Source organism: Rhinoderma darwinii, chromosome 3 (genome assembly GCF_050947455.1).
Source record: "Rhinoderma darwinii isolate aRhiDar2 chromosome 3, aRhiDar2.hap1, whole genome shotgun sequence".
Classification (NCBI taxonomy): Eukaryota; Metazoa; Chordata; class Amphibia; order Anura; family Rhinodermatidae; genus Rhinoderma; species Rhinoderma darwinii.
This window is the reverse complement of record NC_134689.1, coordinates 242,716,296-242,733,351: the sequence shown is the minus strand read 5'-3', so window position 1 is coordinate 242,733,351 and position 17,056 is coordinate 242,716,296. Positions and strand designations below refer to the sequence as shown.

General features: G+C 46.5%; 1 protein-coding gene across 1 annotated transcript in view; it reads right to left on the bottom strand.

Annotated features, from left to right (window-relative positions):
• The window catches only part of LOC142748002 (protein tyrosine phosphatase domain-containing protein 1-like), a 42,084-nt gene extending 25,433 nt beyond the window's left edge, over positions 1 to 16,651 (bottom strand). The window contains exons 1-4 of the mRNA XM_075855120.1: positions 16,473 to 16,651; positions 14,419 to 14,499; positions 13,513 to 13,631; positions 11,011 to 11,148 (exon numbers count right to left, since the gene is read on the bottom strand). Of these exons, the coding sequence (XP_075711235.1) occupies positions 11,011 to 11,148; positions 13,513 to 13,631; positions 14,419 to 14,499; positions 16,473 to 16,651 (517 nt within the window). The remainder of the gene's footprint in view (positions 1 to 11,010; positions 11,149 to 13,512; positions 13,632 to 14,418; positions 14,500 to 16,472) is intronic.
• Positions 16,652 to 17,056: the final 405 nt, after the last annotated feature.

The window sequence follows — 17,056 nt, the reverse complement described above, 5'->3', positions numbered from 1 at the left end:
CTGGTGATGCAGGGATTATCGTCTGATCTGGTTTTAGGCCTTCCCTGGTTGCAGTTGCATAATCCCACGTTTGATTGGAATACTGGGGATCTCACCAAATGGGGTAATGAATGTCTTATGTCATGTCTTTCTGTTAACTCTATTTCTCCCCGGGAGGAGGTAAACACGCTTCCTGAGTTTGTTCAGGACTTCGCCGATGTGTTTTCTAAGGAGGCCTCCGAGGTGTTGCCCCCCCATAGAGATTACGATTGCGCTATCGATTTGGTGCCTGGTGCCAAGCTTCCTAAGGGTAGGATATTTAATCTTTCATGTCCTGAACGTGAAGCCATGAGGGTGTATATCCAAGAATGCCTGGCCAAGGGTTTCATTCGCCCCTCGACTTCTCCTGTAGGTGCTGGCTTCTTCTTCGTGGGGAAGAAGGATGGTGGTCTTAGGCCGTGCATTGATTATCGTAACCTGAATAAGGTCACCGTAAGGAACCAGTACCCACTTCCTTTGATTCCGGATCTTTTTAATCAGGTTCAGGGAGCCCAATGGTTTTCTAAGTTCGATCTACGGGGGGCATATAACCTTATCCGCATCAAAGAGGGGGATGAGTGGAAAACTGCGTTCAACACACCCGAGGGTCATTTCGAATACCTGGTCATGCCCTTTGGGTTGTGTAATGCCCCTGCTGTCTTCCAGAATTTTATTAATGAAATCCTGAGAGAGTACCTGGGTAATTTTCTTGTTGTGTACCTTGATGACATACTGGTGTTTTCCAAGGACTGGTCCTCCCACGTGGAGCATGTCAGGAAGGTGCTCCAGGTCCTTCGGGAGAATAATCTGTTTGCTAAGACTGAAAAATGTGTCTTTGGGGTACAGGAGATACCATTTTTAGGGCAAATCCTCACTCCTCATGAATTCCGCATGGACCCTGCCAAGGTTCAGGCTGTGGCGGAATGGGTCCAACCTGCCTCCCTTAAGGCGTTACAGTGTTTTTTAGGGTTCGCCAACTATTACAGGAGATTTATTGCCAACTTCTCGGTCGTCGCTAAGCCTCTTACGGACCTTACCCGCAAGGGTGCTGATGTCCTCCATTGGCCCCCTGAGGCCGTCCTGGCCTTTGAGACCCTCAAGAAGTGCTTTATCTCGGCCCCCGTGCTGATTCAGCCCAACCAAGAGGAGCCATTTATTGTGGAGGTTGACGCATCCGAGGTCGGAGTGGGGGCCGTCTTGTCCCAGGGTACCAGCTCCCTCACCCATCTCCGCCCCTGTGCTTACTTCTCTAGGAAGTTTTCGCCCACGGAGAGTAACTATGATATTGGCAACCGCGAACTTCTAGCCATTAAATGGGCTTTTGAGGAGTGGCGGCACTTCCTGGAGGGGGCCAGACACCAGGTAACGGTCCTTACGGATCACAAGAATCTGGTTTTCCTAGAATCGGCCCGGAGGCTTAATCCTAGACAAGCTCGGTGGGCACTATTCTTTACCAGATTTAATTTCTTGGTTACCTATAGGGCTGGGTCCAAGAATATTAAGGCTGATGCTCTGTCACGTAGTTTCATGGCCAATCCTCCTTCTGAGAAGGATCCTGCTTGTATTTTACCCCCTGGTATAATCGTCTCTGCCACGGATTCTGATTTAGCTTCTGATATCGCGGCTGATCAGGGTGCAGCTCCTGGGAACGTCCCTGGGGACAAACTGTTTGTTCCCCTGCAATACCGGCTGAGGGTACTCAGGGAAAACCATGACTCCGCTCTATCCGGTCATCCTGGCATCTTGGGCACCAAACACCTCATTACCAGAAACTATTGGTGGCCTGGGTTGCCTAAAGACGTTAGGGCTTACGTCGCCGCTTGTGAGGTTTGTGCTAGGTCCAAAACCCCTAGGTCCCGACCTGCGGGCCTACTACGTTCCTTGCCCATTCCCCAGAGACCTTGGACCCATATCTCCATGGATTTTATCACCGATTTGCCTCCATCTCAGGGCAAGTCGGTGGTGTGGGTGGTAGTCGACCGCTTCAGCAAGATGTGCCACTTTGTGCCCCTTAAGAAGCTACCTAACGCCAAGACGTTAGCTTCTTTGTTTGTGAAACACATCCTGCGTCTCCATGGGGCCCCAGTCAATATCGTTTCTGACAGAGGGGTACAATTTGTTTCCTTATTTTGGAGAGCTTTTTGTAAAAAGTTGGAGATTGATCTGTCCTTCTCCTCCGCCTTCCATCCCGAAACTAATGGCCAAACGGAAAGGACCAACCAATCCCTGGAACAATATTTAAGATGTTTCATCTCTGACTGTCAATTCGATTGGGTCTCATTCCTTCCCCTTGCTGAATTTTCCTTGAATAACCGGGTCAGTAACTCGTCAGGGGTCTCCCCGTTTTTCTGTAATTTCGGGTTTAACCCAAGATTCTCCTCCGTCTCCTCTGGTTGTTCCAATAATCCTGAGGTAGAGGATGTTCATCGGGAACTGTGCACTGTCTGGGCCCAGGTTCAGAAGAACCTAGAGGCGTCCCAGAGCGCACAAAAGATTCAGGCGGATAGTAGACGTTCTGCTAACCCCCGGTTTGTCGTCGGGGATTTGGTCTGGTTGTCGTCCAGGAACTTGCGCCTTAAGGTCCCGTCCAGGAAGTTTGCTCCCCGATTTATTGGACCTTATAAGATCATTGAAGTCCTCAACCCTGTATCCTTCCGTCTGGAGCTCCCCCCATCATTTCGCATACATGACGTCTTCCATGCCTCCCTCCTTAAACGCTGCTCCCCGTCCTGGTCCCCCTCGAGGATACCTCCTGTTCCCGTTCTCACCCCTGAGGGGGTGGAATTCGAGGTGGCCAAGATTATGGACAGTAGGATGGTCCAGGGCTCCCTCCAGTACCTGGTCCATTGGAGAGGATACGGGCCGGAGGAGAGGACTTGGGTACCTGCCCGAAGATGTTCACGCTGGGGTATTGATCAGGAGGTTCCACCTTCTCTTCCCCACTAAACCGGGTCCCCTTAGTAAGGGTCCGGTGGCCCCTCATAAAAGGGGGAGTACTGTTAGGGATCTGCCAGGTACTTCATCTAGGTATACTCCTGGGATTAATCAATCCACACCTGAGGCCAGACCTGTTCGACTGACACCATCTCCCACCAACCAGGGTGGCAGGCTCAGGAGTGGGAGAGCCTATCGCGGCCTGGTCTGTCGGAGTTAGCTCCGCCCCCTGTCCTTTATTACCTGCCCTGTTCTCTCCCTCAGTGCTTGTAATTCTTTTGGATTCCTGGCCCCACTGCTGCTTGCTCCAGCCTGCTTCTGCCGTGCTTCTGCCTTGCTGCAGTTCTGCTTGTCCTGCTTTGCTTTGCCCCTGGCTTGCTTCTGTCTCCTTGCCCGCTTGGGTGTACTCACTTCGTCCTGGTCCTGACTGTCCGTTCGCCGCTCCGTTTCCTCGTGGCGTTCCGTGGCTACTGCCCCTTCCCTTGCATGTTCCCTGTTTGTTTCCCTGTGCACTTAGACAGCGTAGGGACCGCCGCCCAGTTGTACCTCGTCGCCTAGGGCGGGTCGTTGCAAGTAGGCAGGGACAGGGCGGTGGGTAGATTAGGGCTCACTTTCCCTTCACCTCCTTCCGGCCATTACACCCATACAGTACAATGCCCCATAGCAGCCCCCATAAAGTATAATGCCCCCATAGCTGCTCTTATAGTGCCAATAGCTGCCTCCATACACCATAATGCCCCCACCACTACCCTATACAGTATAATGCCCCTATAGATTCCCCCATAGAGTATAATGTCCCCATAGCTACCACAATACACTATAATGCCCCATAGCTAACACTATACACTATAATGCCCCCACAACTGCCCCATAGAGTATAATGCCCCTCTAGCTGCCATCATACAGAATAATGCCCCTTAGCTGCCCCCATACAGTATAATGCCCCAGAGCTACACCCATACAGTATAATGCCCCCTTAGCTGCTCCTAGTGCCAGTGCCCACATATAAAGTGCCAGTGCCCACATAGTGCTACAGTGCCCATGTAGATAGTGCTACACAGTGCCCATGTAGATAGTGCCAGTGTCCCCTGCAGATAGTGCCAGTGCCCATGTAGATAGTGCCACACCCCCCTTAAAATAGTGCCACACCCTGTAGATAGCGATACTCCCCTGTAGCCATTGGGATTTCCTCTAGGGGCGGAATGCCCAGACAGAGCGTCGACAATGGGGATTCTGCTCCAGGAGGAGCCACTGACGTCACTGTCCATATATGGACAGTAACATCAGGGATTCCGTCTAGGAGCGGAATCCCCGACATTAGCTTCGGCAGCACTCTGTCCGGAGATTCTGCTACAGGGGGAGCCACTAATGTAACTGTCCATATATGACAAGGACTTCCCCTGGCTCAGCGCTTAAAGTAGCGCTATGCCTGGAGAGTCCTCTGTACTAATGCTGAAGCAGGGAGATAGTGGTTTCCTGCTTCAGCATTCGGTTCAACTGTATTTGTGGCCTGAGCACGCAAATACAGCGGACACCGCCCGAAATCTAGGGCTGTCCTGCTGAATCCTGGTCTGCTGGGAGGTATTGTTTTTGGCCAAAATTTTTTTGCGAAAGCCAAAAGTGGATCAGAAAAGACGTAACGGTGTAAGGCCTTATTCACACGAACGTGTCCGTTTTGCGTGCGTAAAAAATGCAGCGTGTTTCTTGCGTTGCAGTTCCGTGTGACATCCGTGTACGGTGAGCGTATGTCATCCGTATGTCACACGTTTTTTACGTCACCAAAAAAAACTGAATGAGGGTTTTTCTTTTTCTCATAATTTCTTTAGCAACTGTTGCGCGAATCACGGACAGCACATGGATGACATCCGTGTGCTGTCCGTGATTTTCACACACCCATTGACTTCAATGGGAGCGTGATGCAGAAAAAACGCACAAGAATAGGACATGCAGTGAGTTTCATGCAGCGGACACAAGCTGCGTTAGAAACACTGAATATCAGAATGGCCCCATTGAATTGCATAGGTCCGTATGACGTCCGTTGTTTTAACGCGCGTATCACGGACGTGAAATACGCTCGTGTGAATAAGGCCTAAAGAAAAGGCTGTGTCATCTCCTTTTTTGTGTCCACTTCTGACTTTGGTTTAAAAAACTGAGCCAAAATCTCCCACAAAAACGGAATCAAAACTGTGGGTGTGATCCTGGCCTAAAGGAAATTGCTAAATTGACAGCATGTACTTCACTGCACCAATAAATGCTCAGCTGCTCCTATTAATAAATGATGCCATTAGTCTAGGAAAGGTAAATTTGTACTTTAATTCACATTTGAAGTCCAGGAGAATGATGTTGGATGATCGCTTTCTTCACATTGCTTAACCCCATTATTAAGAGGGTGGGGGTGCATATCCTCCTAACTTTTAGGCCTCATTTACACGAGCGTATTATACGCGCGTGCGACGCGCGTGCTTTTCACGCGTGTCGTACGCACCTATAATAGTCTATGGGGCTGTTTAGACGATGCGTGATTTTTGCGCAGTGCGCGTGCGTTGCGTAAAACTCACGACATGTTCTATAATCGTGCGTTTTTCGCGCATCACGCACCCATTGAAGTCAATGGGTGCGTGAAAACAACGCATGACACACGGACGCTCCTGCGTTGCATGCGCGAAAATCACGCATCACTTGTTATGTCCATGAAAAACAGTCTATAAAGCTGGACAAAGCAAACAAAAACCAGGAAGTGCTTGAGTTTCCACTGCGAGTGGGCAGGGCTAGTGACTGGAGACTGTGCAGGTATCTTCCACTGTGAACATCTGCTGCCATGTCGCGTGGGATGGACGTGGAGCGCCTCCTCGTCCTGGTCCAGGGACATCCCGAAATTTGGGACACTCGCTCGGAGGCGTACCACAACCGGACGGCCAAGGAGGACGCCTGGGAGGAGGTGGCAAAGGAGCTGTTTGGCCAGGAGTGGGAGAGTGGGCGAACCCGTGACCGCAGTCGGTTGGGTGAGTACCAGGCATTTTCTGGCAAAGCATGTCATCCCTTTTGAATAACTGGGGCCCTGTATGTGTCTTCTGCGCATTTTCACGAGAAACTTTTGTGGAGCAGGCGCATCACCGTGTACCACGTAATTGGCAGTGCAGGGCCCTTAATTTAAAGTGACAGGTCATAGGTCTGATGGCATGATATCTGTTTTTTAACTCCAACAGTCCAAGAGATCAAAACACGGTGGCGGAGCTGCCGTGACCAATTCCGGCGTGAAATGGGTGAAAGGGGACGCAGCGGGGATGGCGCATCTCGCAAGCGACCCTATATGTATACCCAACAGCTGATGTTCTTGAAGGACATCATGCAGATGCGCACGTAAGAGTTTCTGCCATTGCATGTGTCTAATGTGTGTTCGCCCATGTCCTGTTTGCCATCGTGTTGTTGTAGGCATTGTTATATATTCTGTTCTAACGTAATTTCCTCTTTCTAGAACCACAGACAATTTGGAGGATACCGCAGAAGAGACAGACGTGGGCGAGTCTCGGCCGGAACCTCCTGCTGCCCCTGTCCTGCCCCCTAGCCCAGAGCCGACACCCCTGGAGCCCGCCCCTGGCCAGTCCGCACGGGCCGTCGCCTCTCCGGCAGAGGAGCGCCCCGTGCGTGCCCGCACTCGCCGGGCCCGTGCTCAACAGGCCTCCGCAGCGGGGCAAGTAGATGCCCGGGTCCTGGAGTATCTAAGGCGAGCCGCTGATGAGGACGGGAACGACGCCTTTGGCCGAAGCATCGTTCCCCTCCTCCGTCTGGTCCCCATGGACCGTATGGGCCGTCTGCAAGCGTCGATCGTGACGTTGATCGACGCTTCCAGACCGCCCCACAATCCGCACGTGTGCTTCACGGCCATTGAACAGTGGCGCAGTTCAGCCATGCCGGCCACCACGCCCCAGGTGCCGGGCCCATTCCACCCAGGCCCCCAGATGCAACGCCCGCATCCGTATATGCGCCCTATGGCTCCCCACTTCCCTGGCCCAACATACCCCGGGCAACATCAGCACCACTATGCTGCCGAGGAACAACCTACACAGCTCCAGGTCCAGCATAGTGGTGCTGAAATGCAGGCCTATTCGTCCCCGGGCCACCAGTACCAACACCTTTAAGTGTGTTGGAGGCCAGAATTTGTGACGCCACAGTATTTTTTTTGGTGCAGGGATGCCAACTCGCCGTCCTGTTTTTGTGTTGGATCTATATTATATTATACACCATGTTGGTGTTTTTTGTTTGATGAAACATTTTTTGGCTTTTGCAAAACCCTGTATTAAAAACTTTAATGTTGAATGGTTATATTTCGTGTTGTTTTTCATTGATACCCCTCCACACAATGTTTGGCCCACATTTCCTTGGCCTATACCCTCGCACACCTCTGGGATTTGGGTCCAATGCATACACACGTGATATGAGGTTTTAGTTAATCACTCGGGGTTTGATATGGTTTGCAAGAGGTGCGGACGTTTAGGTGCTGTCATGGGCCCCGAGGCAAACTATGTACACTAGCAATTGGCCTTTCCAAACTTTAGCCCACACAACATTCTATCTCCAGAAAGAAGGTTGCCAACTTTCTAAAGTCCTGCTCAAACCCCGACAGATGTAAGGTCGCAGCCCGCGTCAAGACTCCTCTTGTTTTGCAAGTCCCTAACCCAACAACAACCACGAAAAAAATAAAAAACCCAGCCCACATGTGACGTGTGTAGGGAAGCCGACAAACAACAGAGAACCCTTCAAAGGTCATCACGCACCCACGGTGCGACTCCAGATCGACATTCCAAATATGCCGCCAAAGTATCCCTCATGCGAAGGCAGGATGAGAGAGATCGGCCGAGAGGAATAACCGGGACACTGAGGCTGCTGCCTGCATGTGTTAGGATATTTGCTGCATCAAAGGTAGCATCATTAATGCAGCAGAAGTTATGCAGACCGACACACAATTCTATAACACGTGTCACATTCTGCATGGACAATTGCATTGTCGTCCCAAAGACACGCCACCTGCGCGACATAATGCCAAAGCCACATTCCACACATCGACGAGCTCGGCAGAGGCGGAGATTAAGGTGCTAAACCTGCTTCTCCCAGCAAGCAGGGGTTGGGCCAGCTGGCCTATTTGTAGGCTGGCTTGCCATGAATCTCCTCTGCGTTTTTGACGCGCGTTGCAAACGCTAGTCGTGCGCGCGTTTAAAACGCAACAACGCTGCGTATACGCAGGCAAAACGCAATGCCAACGCGCGCAACACGCTGCGTTTTTTGCGCGCGCAAAACGCACACGCTCGTGTAAATGAGGCCTAAGGGTAAGGCCCCACGGAGCAGCATTATCGTGGCTGACAGCTGCGCCGGAACCCTGTCCGGCACAGCTGTCAAATTGCTTGTTTAAGGCCAGGATTACACACATACATTGTGTGATTCTAAGGATAGGCCATCAATGTGTTTTCCCGGATAACCCCTTTTCTCTCTATATATAAAATACTAGAAAAAGTACCCGGCGCTGCCCGGGTATAACGTGTCGGTCTGTCTGTTTGTGTGTTCATTGGATTTGTTCCAAAGGTGCCCAGGAGGCTATTCCATGTCCTCGTATTTTATTGGTTCACGGATAAATCGCTATGAGCCCTATATACCCCGGCAGTTGCACACTGTTTATTTCAATTTTAACTTTAATTTCAACCCACTCATTAGCACGCTGAACATCATGATGTGCTCTATCAGCTTGCTTTCTGGCCTGGGTTCGGGCAGGAGTCTCTGCACTTCGGAGAGCCACCTGTCTGATCTGTTGCTGAGAAAGCCCGAGTTTGCTGAGGAGTTTCAGCAGCTCGAGCAGCAGTGTGACGCATTTGATCAGATTGCAGTTGGGCAAGAGGAGTCTCTGCAGCTAGTAATGCAGCTTTCCTCCTGACCATCAGTAATTTGATTGGTTGCTAAGGATAACCGCTCCCCTGTACCTTCCCATCTACAATTATCTTGTAAAGTGCACTAGCTGCTACTGGCAGATAAAAACAACTTTATTATAAATGCATGTGAGTGAGGCTAAGAATGAAGGACCTTGCGAGCTTCTACTGGCTAATACGGGTCATGTGATATGGAGGACGGTTATTGATGTGGAAGCCAGTCGTGTCATATTTGCTTTTGTGAATATATCGAGAACGATAGGTCCTAGAGAGCTGAAACTCGGTCTAAACCTTCGGAAGCGCGTGATTTACTTATGTGCCAAATTTGGTGCAGATTGGTCCAGTCGTTTGGCCGCATGTAAAGAACATGCAACAGACATCAGACAACAGAAATTCAGTTTTATATATACAGTGAAGGAAATAAGTATTTGATCCCTTGCTGATTTTGTACGTTTGCCCACTGTCAAAGACATGAATAGTCTAGAATTTTTAGGCAAGGTTACTTTTACCAGTGAGAGATAGATTATATTTAAAAAAAAACAGAAAATCACATTGTCAAAATTATATATATTTATTTGCATTGTGCACAGAGAAATAAGTATTTGATCCCTTTGGCAAACAAGACTTAATACTTGGTGGCAAAACCCTTGTTGGCAAGCACAGCAGTCAGACATTTTTTGTAGTTGATGATAAGGTTTGCACACATGTTAGATGGAATTTTGTCCCACTCCTCTTTGCAGATCATCTGTAAATCATTAAGATTTCGAGGCTGTCGCTTGGCAACTTGGATCTTCAGCTCCCTCCATAAGTTTTTGATGGGATTAAGGTCTGGAGACTGGCTAGGCCACTCCATGACCTTAATGTGCTTCTTTTTGAGCCACTCCTTTGTTGCATTGGCTGTATGTTTCAGGTCATTGTCGTGCTGGAAGACCCAGCCACGAGCCATTTTTAATGTCCTGGTGGAGGGAAGGAGGTTGTCACTCAATTGACGGTACATGACGGTACATGGCTCCATCCATTCTCCCATTGATGCGGTGAAATAGTCCTGTGCCCTTAGCAGAGAAACACCCCCAAAACATAATGTTTCCACCTCCATGCTTGACAGTGGGGACGGTGTTCTTTGGGTCATAGGCAGCATTTCTCTTCCTCCAAACACGGCGAGTTGAGTTAATGCCAAAGAGCTCAATTTTAGTCTCATCTGACCACAGCACCTTCTCCCAATCACTCTCAGAATCATCCAGATGTTCATTTGCAAACTTCAGACGGGCCTGTACATGTGCCTTCTTGAGCAGGAGGACCTTGCGGGCACTGCAGTATTTTAATCCATTACGGTGTAATGTGTTACCAATGGTTTTCTTGGTGACTGTGGTCCCAGCTGCCTTGAGATCATTAACAAGTTCCCCCCGTGTAGTTTTCGGCTGAGCTCTCACCTTCCTCATAATCAAGGATACCCCACGAGGTGAGATTTTGCATGGAGCCCCAGATCGATGTCGATTGATAGTCATTTTGTATGTCTTCCATTTTCTTACTACTGCACCAACAGTTGTCTCCTTCTTACCCAGCGTCTTACTTATGGTTTTGTAACCCATTCCAGCCTTGTGCAGGTCTATGATCTTGTCCCTGACATCCTTAGAAAGCTCTTTGGTCTTGCCCATGTTGTAGAGGTTAGAGTCAGACTAATTAATTGAGTCTGTGGACAGGAGTCTTTTATCCAGGTGACCATGTAAGACAGCTGTCTTTAATGCAGGCACCAAGTTGATTTGGAGCGTGTAACTGGTCTGGAGGAGGCTGAACTCTTAATGGTTGGTAGGGGATCAAATACTTATTTTTCTGTGCACAATGCAAATAAATATATATAATTTTGACTATGTGATTTTTTTTTTTTTTTTTTATATAATCTATCTCTCACTGGTAAAATTAACCTAGCCTAAAAATTCTAGACTGTTCATGACTTTGACAGTGGGCAAACTTACAAAATCAGCAAGGGATCAAATACTTATATCCTCCACTGTATATATATATATACATATATATATATATATATATATATATATATATATATATATATATATATACAGAGAGAGAGAGAGAGATTTTATGAAAAAGCTTAATTCTTATACAAGGCAGTTTTCGTAAATAATACCTGTACGGCCTAGTCCTGCATGGCAGTGAACAGCTACTCTCCCCTCTTGCAGTGCAAAGGCAATAACTTTCACCACATCCAGAATTCGTGGCACAGGGACTATCCCAAAATCAGGAAGCCCAAAATTATAGAAGGAGACTATGAGGAACAAAGTGACATGTTGGAGGCAAATCAAGTATGTGAAGTGACACTGGCAATAACAAAAGTACAAAGCGATAAGAGGCAATGTAGTAATGTTAAGGATTTTTTGGAAAGCATAGTCAATGATTTACAAACATTAAAAAAAGATGGGTACTACAACAGCAAGCAAATGTGTAATGTAATTCATACATATTGTATGCCGTGCATTCTCACATAACATATGTACTGTACACGTTCTCACAGATAAGGCGTTAAAGCTAAACTCCACTGAAAAATGAATAATCGGCTATCACATGATGTTTCTATGTGTTCACTTACTTGTACTTTATGTATAAACTGTTACAGTATGGCAGCAGCAAATGTGTTGTATGTTATAGTAATACTAAATTATACAATGTTTAATGCCTGGTAGTACATTACACAGGGTTGTTTCTTTGGTGTTCTTCAAATCCTTGGTCCTGCACTGCCCCCTTCAGGCCCTTCACTAACACTGGGGGAGATTAATCCAAACTGGTGTAAAGAAAAAGTGGAGTAGTTGCCGATAGCAACCAATCAGGTTTAGTCCTGGCAAATTACTGTCCCGGACGTGTCCCCACAACTGCCATGTTCAATTGTATCTGCGCTATCACATGAAACGCTATCACAGTGGTGTCGGCAACACTCTGGCTGGGGATTTCACTCCTAGAGGGAGCCCAAATGGCACTATCTACAGGGAGGTGGTGTAGCACTCCCTTCAGGGGGGGCACTATCCACAAGAGAGGGCTGTGTGGCTGTGTGTCAGTGTTGCCGACGTTCTGGCCGGGTATTCTGCTCCTAGAGGTAGCCCCTGACATCCCTGTCCATATATGGACAGTGACGTTAGAGGCTTCTCCTGGAGCGGAATCCCCAGCCAGGGAGCTGCCGACACTCTGTCCGGATATTCCGCTCCTAGAGTGAGCCCTGACCTCCCTGTCCATATATGGACATGGACGTCAGGGAATCCTCCTGGAGTGTAATCCCCGACCAGAGAGTTGCCGACGTTCTGGCAATGTATTCAGCTCCTAGAGGGAGCCCCTGACGTCCCTGTCCATATATGGACAGTGATGTCAGGGGCTCCTCCTGGAGCTGAATCACCGGCCAGAGCGTCGGCAATGCTCTGGTTGGGGATTCCACTCCTAGAGGGAGCCCCAATGGTAGCCCCAGTGTAGCGCTATCTACGGGGGTATGTTTGGGACTATCTACAAGGGGAGGTGTGTGGCACTATCTACAAGGGGGGGTGGCACTATCTACAAGAGGAGGCTGTTCATTATGTTTTATTATTCTCAGTTATACAATCTGTTTTAGTCAGGCACTGACCTCTTTCATTTATTTTCTTTTAATTTATTTTTACATGAACTACCTTATATAACTATGCTTCTAAAATGTACAGATGGTTTTATGCTCGAGTTACATAAATAAAAATTACACCTCATTGATTGGTAGAGATAGCAAACATTGCGGAGGGAAGGAGCTGTTGGGAGGAAGGCACCAAACTGAATCTTTGCCCCGGGTGCAGGAGAACCTAGCTACGCCTCTGGCCCTAGTCGCCTCTGGCCCTCACTGCGGGACCACTGTCCCGTACTGTAATCATGTTTTCAGTACGGGACAGTAGTTCCACGGAGAGCCAGTGAGACCTAGCGTCATAGATAACTATGATGCTAGGAGCCCAGCTCCCTGAAGTTTGTTCGGTGCGGGAAATGCGGCCGACATACGGACCGTATATATCACGGACCAAACACGCTCATATGAATCCGGCCTTAGGTCTAGTTTACACAGAGTATTTTGCAGGCAGAAAAAAATCTGTCTCAAAATCTGCTTGCACTTTCTTGCTGCGTTCTTCACCCATGGCCATTGAGGACCGTAGGCAAAAAACGCAGCGAAAAACGCTTTTTCTGCCTCCCATTGATTTCAATGGGAGGTCATAGAAGGAACCGCGGCAAGAAATGTCATTGAAATCAATGGGAGTCAGTTTCGGCCGGTTTTTGGCGCTGATTCCGAGGTGGTTTGAGCGTCAAAATAAAAAAACTCTGTGTGAACTGGGCCTTAGGTATCCGTCACAGGCACCGGTCACCCATAGGCTATTAAAGAATCAGTTTAACATTTACGTCATAAACAGCTAATGAAAAGATCATGACTTATACGTTTAACAAATGCCTGCGACGCATGCCATGCAGTGGCATACGCAACCATAGGGTCCTAAGGTAAAAGAAACATAAACATACAGCCCCGCTGTATACGTTTTTACAGGATTCTGTTGTATGGAATAGAGTAGTCTAAAAAATAATAACTTAAACATAAAAAACATACAAAACAATATCCCAACACACAGGTTTTAACACTCACTGCCAGAGTCCATAAAATCTTGCGGTCTGTATGAAAAACCACTCTGGGGATCAAGAGAATCTCCACAGTGGCCATGCTCCCAAGGAAGCTGTGCATTGACCAGAGAACGTATACCATATCTTTAATAAACACAGAGAGATTTTTTTTAAAATTTTTATAGATACTTGACACTATGATGTTCCAACACATGTTCTTTCAGGTGAATGACTTCCCAAGCATCTTGTTACATGCAGCTATGAAATGTAATAGCAAATACTACATTGGGTGTAGCGAATGCCTAATATGCCATTCTAAGGCCTCCTGCACATGGCCGTAGCTGTGTGCACGGCCCGTGCTTATGGCACAGACGGGCAGTGGAGTTTCATCCGTGGGCCGCAATCATGGACAGTGCACACAAAAGTTGTGCATTAATTTCAATGAGCCCGGACCGCAATTGCGGACTGTATAATGACATGTCCTATTTTTTTGCGGTCCGGGTTCCGGACAATGCAGTCCGTGGAAACCACGGTCGTGTGCATTGGTCCATAGGTTAACATGTGTTTTATACTATCCGCAATTGCGGTTCCACATTTGCGCATAGTATATGGCCACAAAACTACGGTCGTGTGCATGATGCCTTAGACATGGGACAAAAAGCTAAATATGTCAAAAATGGTAATCAACTATATATGTTGCATTCAGTACAGTAAAACCATAGAGTGAAACAGAAAGTTTTAAAATGTTGTTACTTTAGAAATACTGTTTTCCTGGTTAGGATTTCACAACATAACATTATGTTTGATCATTTCAAAATTCCATTTGCAGCGCTACTCAGTAATATGATCTGATGCAATACTGTATCCCTGTAATAGCCCATCAAGTTGTGCAAGTATTACAATATCCTTCCTTTAAACTTAATGTTCTTACTTGCGAAACTGCTCGGTTATATTGTAATCTTGAATTAGACGAGTAGATGGACGGCTCGACGCCAGAATCTCATCTGTAATCCTAAAACAACAGGGATAATATAGGTATACACATGTGCTTATATATAAACATGGAAGCAAACTGCAACATGTGAAGGTTATCTTGAACAAACTTACAGTCAAGGCTTTTGATATTTGGTATTCCACATTAATATACTTAACCCACTTGTTGCGTTAATACAGAACAACATAGTTTATCTTTCGCTTGGCAATGTGTGTCAAATTTTACTAGACAGAGCTCTTGTATAGGCTAGGTTTTAAAAATTACGAATATAAGATGAGTTACATATATATGTCTACGGCCAACATTTATTATGCAGTTCATGGCACATTTTAGTGTAAACTGGGTCAAAAAATATCGCAATGACGTGCAACAAATTTGTGGTAAAATGTGCAAATTGTTGCTCGCCAAATTTTGAAAGTGATGCGAAAAGCGGTTGTGGTTTCCAAGAAGACATAGTTTAAGTCACATTAAAACAAATAGGTGGAAATGGCGCAAACCTACACCCATTCACAGCGCCTTTTAATAAATTTGGCAGAAATCACTTCAACTATCTCCTTTGATTAGACTTGGTTAAGATACGTCAGTCTTAGTAAACGTGGGCCAATATGATTTAAAATACTCCTATGGAGCATTTGCAACATATAAGACAATGGAGGCAGAAATATGGATACATACTGTATTCCAGCATTTCAGCCCCATTGACTTATAAGCGATAAATACAGCTCCTTAATAGAAAAACTTACAAGGTGAGTTTTCTCTGATTCATCTGTAATCAGGACACAAGTGGTGGTCATGAACAAATACCATTCTGTAACACTAAAAGGGTTGACAGCCATCCAAAAAAAAGATAGATATCCTAGTTCTCCACATCGTGTTTTCGAGTCCTTTTTCATCATGATGTATGTTCGTACATCTCACTTCCCCACTCTCCAGCTACACTTTTGTGTATTCAGGGCTCATGTAGCTCGGCGCGCACCTCCGTTTCCTACAGATCCCGGCATTCTTTGTTTCCCTATGATCCTCCCATTGGCTTTTTTATTCCCCCCCTCTTCCTTTATTTTACTCCACTCACAGCAGCATCAGTATGCTGTTCCGCTACTTCCTTTCATACTGTTCCTTTCATACTGGGAGGTAGGGTGTGGAAAAATACACCGCGGAAAACTGTACAATGTCCAATGGGAAACATATTTTGCAACTCATAGACTTAAATTGTAAAGTTTATGTTCACGTGGAGTTTTATGTCGAGCAGGATTTTAGCGTGGGCTTTTAGTGCGGTTCTTTAGCACTTTTTGAGGCTTTTATCTGTAAAGTTCACTAGCGTATACTTGACAAAAAAGCACAAAAAAAACCCCGCTTTTAGCCACATGGCGCTGCTGATTTCAATGGGATATTTATGGGCGGATTTCCCCTTTCCCCCCCAGATAGAACAGGACGCTTTTTTTCAGTAAGCAGAATTTTGTTTTCCTGAAAACAAATAAAAGATCCTCTAATTTCCATTAAAACCGATAAGAGTCATATTTAGGAGTCACACGTTTTTTTATGCTGATTCCGACATGGAAGACTCAGGTTTTAAAAAACTCAGTGTGAACATACCCTTTCTGTGTAGTACTCCGAACCGATACGTCTTCTTTAACTATATCTGGTTAAGGTCCTTACCAATGTGATTAATAAATGTTCATATTTTAAAAAGTATCAACGGCAAATCTTTGACTAGTATGTATTTTCATTTAGGTAAAGGAATGCACCAGAGAACAGTTGCTTAGGTGGAGTTTTCATATACAATATAAACATTCCTATATATTGTTCTGTTTTAAGTGTATTAGGCCAGAGATCAACTGTGACCAGACAACTGCAACGATTTCCTATGCCAACAAAAACAGCAATTTTACTGCAAACGCCTGTCACCGGGAATCCCGGGCCTTAATCTGGGAATGAATAAAAATGCTTAACAATGCTTCTACTTATTCAATTACTATTTTCCAGTTTCTCACCAAGATGAGTACAGTCCTCGAATTGCTTGCTGTTCCACAGTCCATTCCTCTGGACCTTCATAGCGACATTCACGACCTCCACATGTAAGTGAACATATTAAATGAGGAGGAACAACACGTACAAGTCGCTCACGAGTCTGTGAATAGGATGGACGTGGTTCTTCTCCTGAACAGTTCATGGCCTAAGAAGAGGCTTTCTGCAAGAATAACGTAATATCAGTGACTGAAATTGTAGGTTCACTTTGAACCTACTTTTCAAAAAACAATAAGGATCTGCTTGAAGGGTAAATTCAACTTAAAAACATCCACAGCGCTGCTTGAAAAATAGAAAAAATGGTGCAATTCAACCGTACCCCTTCCTTCAGGAGTGTAACTGTAGGGCTTAGTAGCAGTCACAGCCAGGGGCTGGGGTACCTTTTGCCACAAATGAAAACACCAGTATTACAAATGGCACATGCTATGTGAGGGCCCTACTACAGATTTTGAATATGGGCCAAGGGGCTTCACGTTACACTTGATGCACTTCACACGTGTACAATAGCAGTATTGGTACCTCTAATACTCAAAACTTACTTGGTTCCATT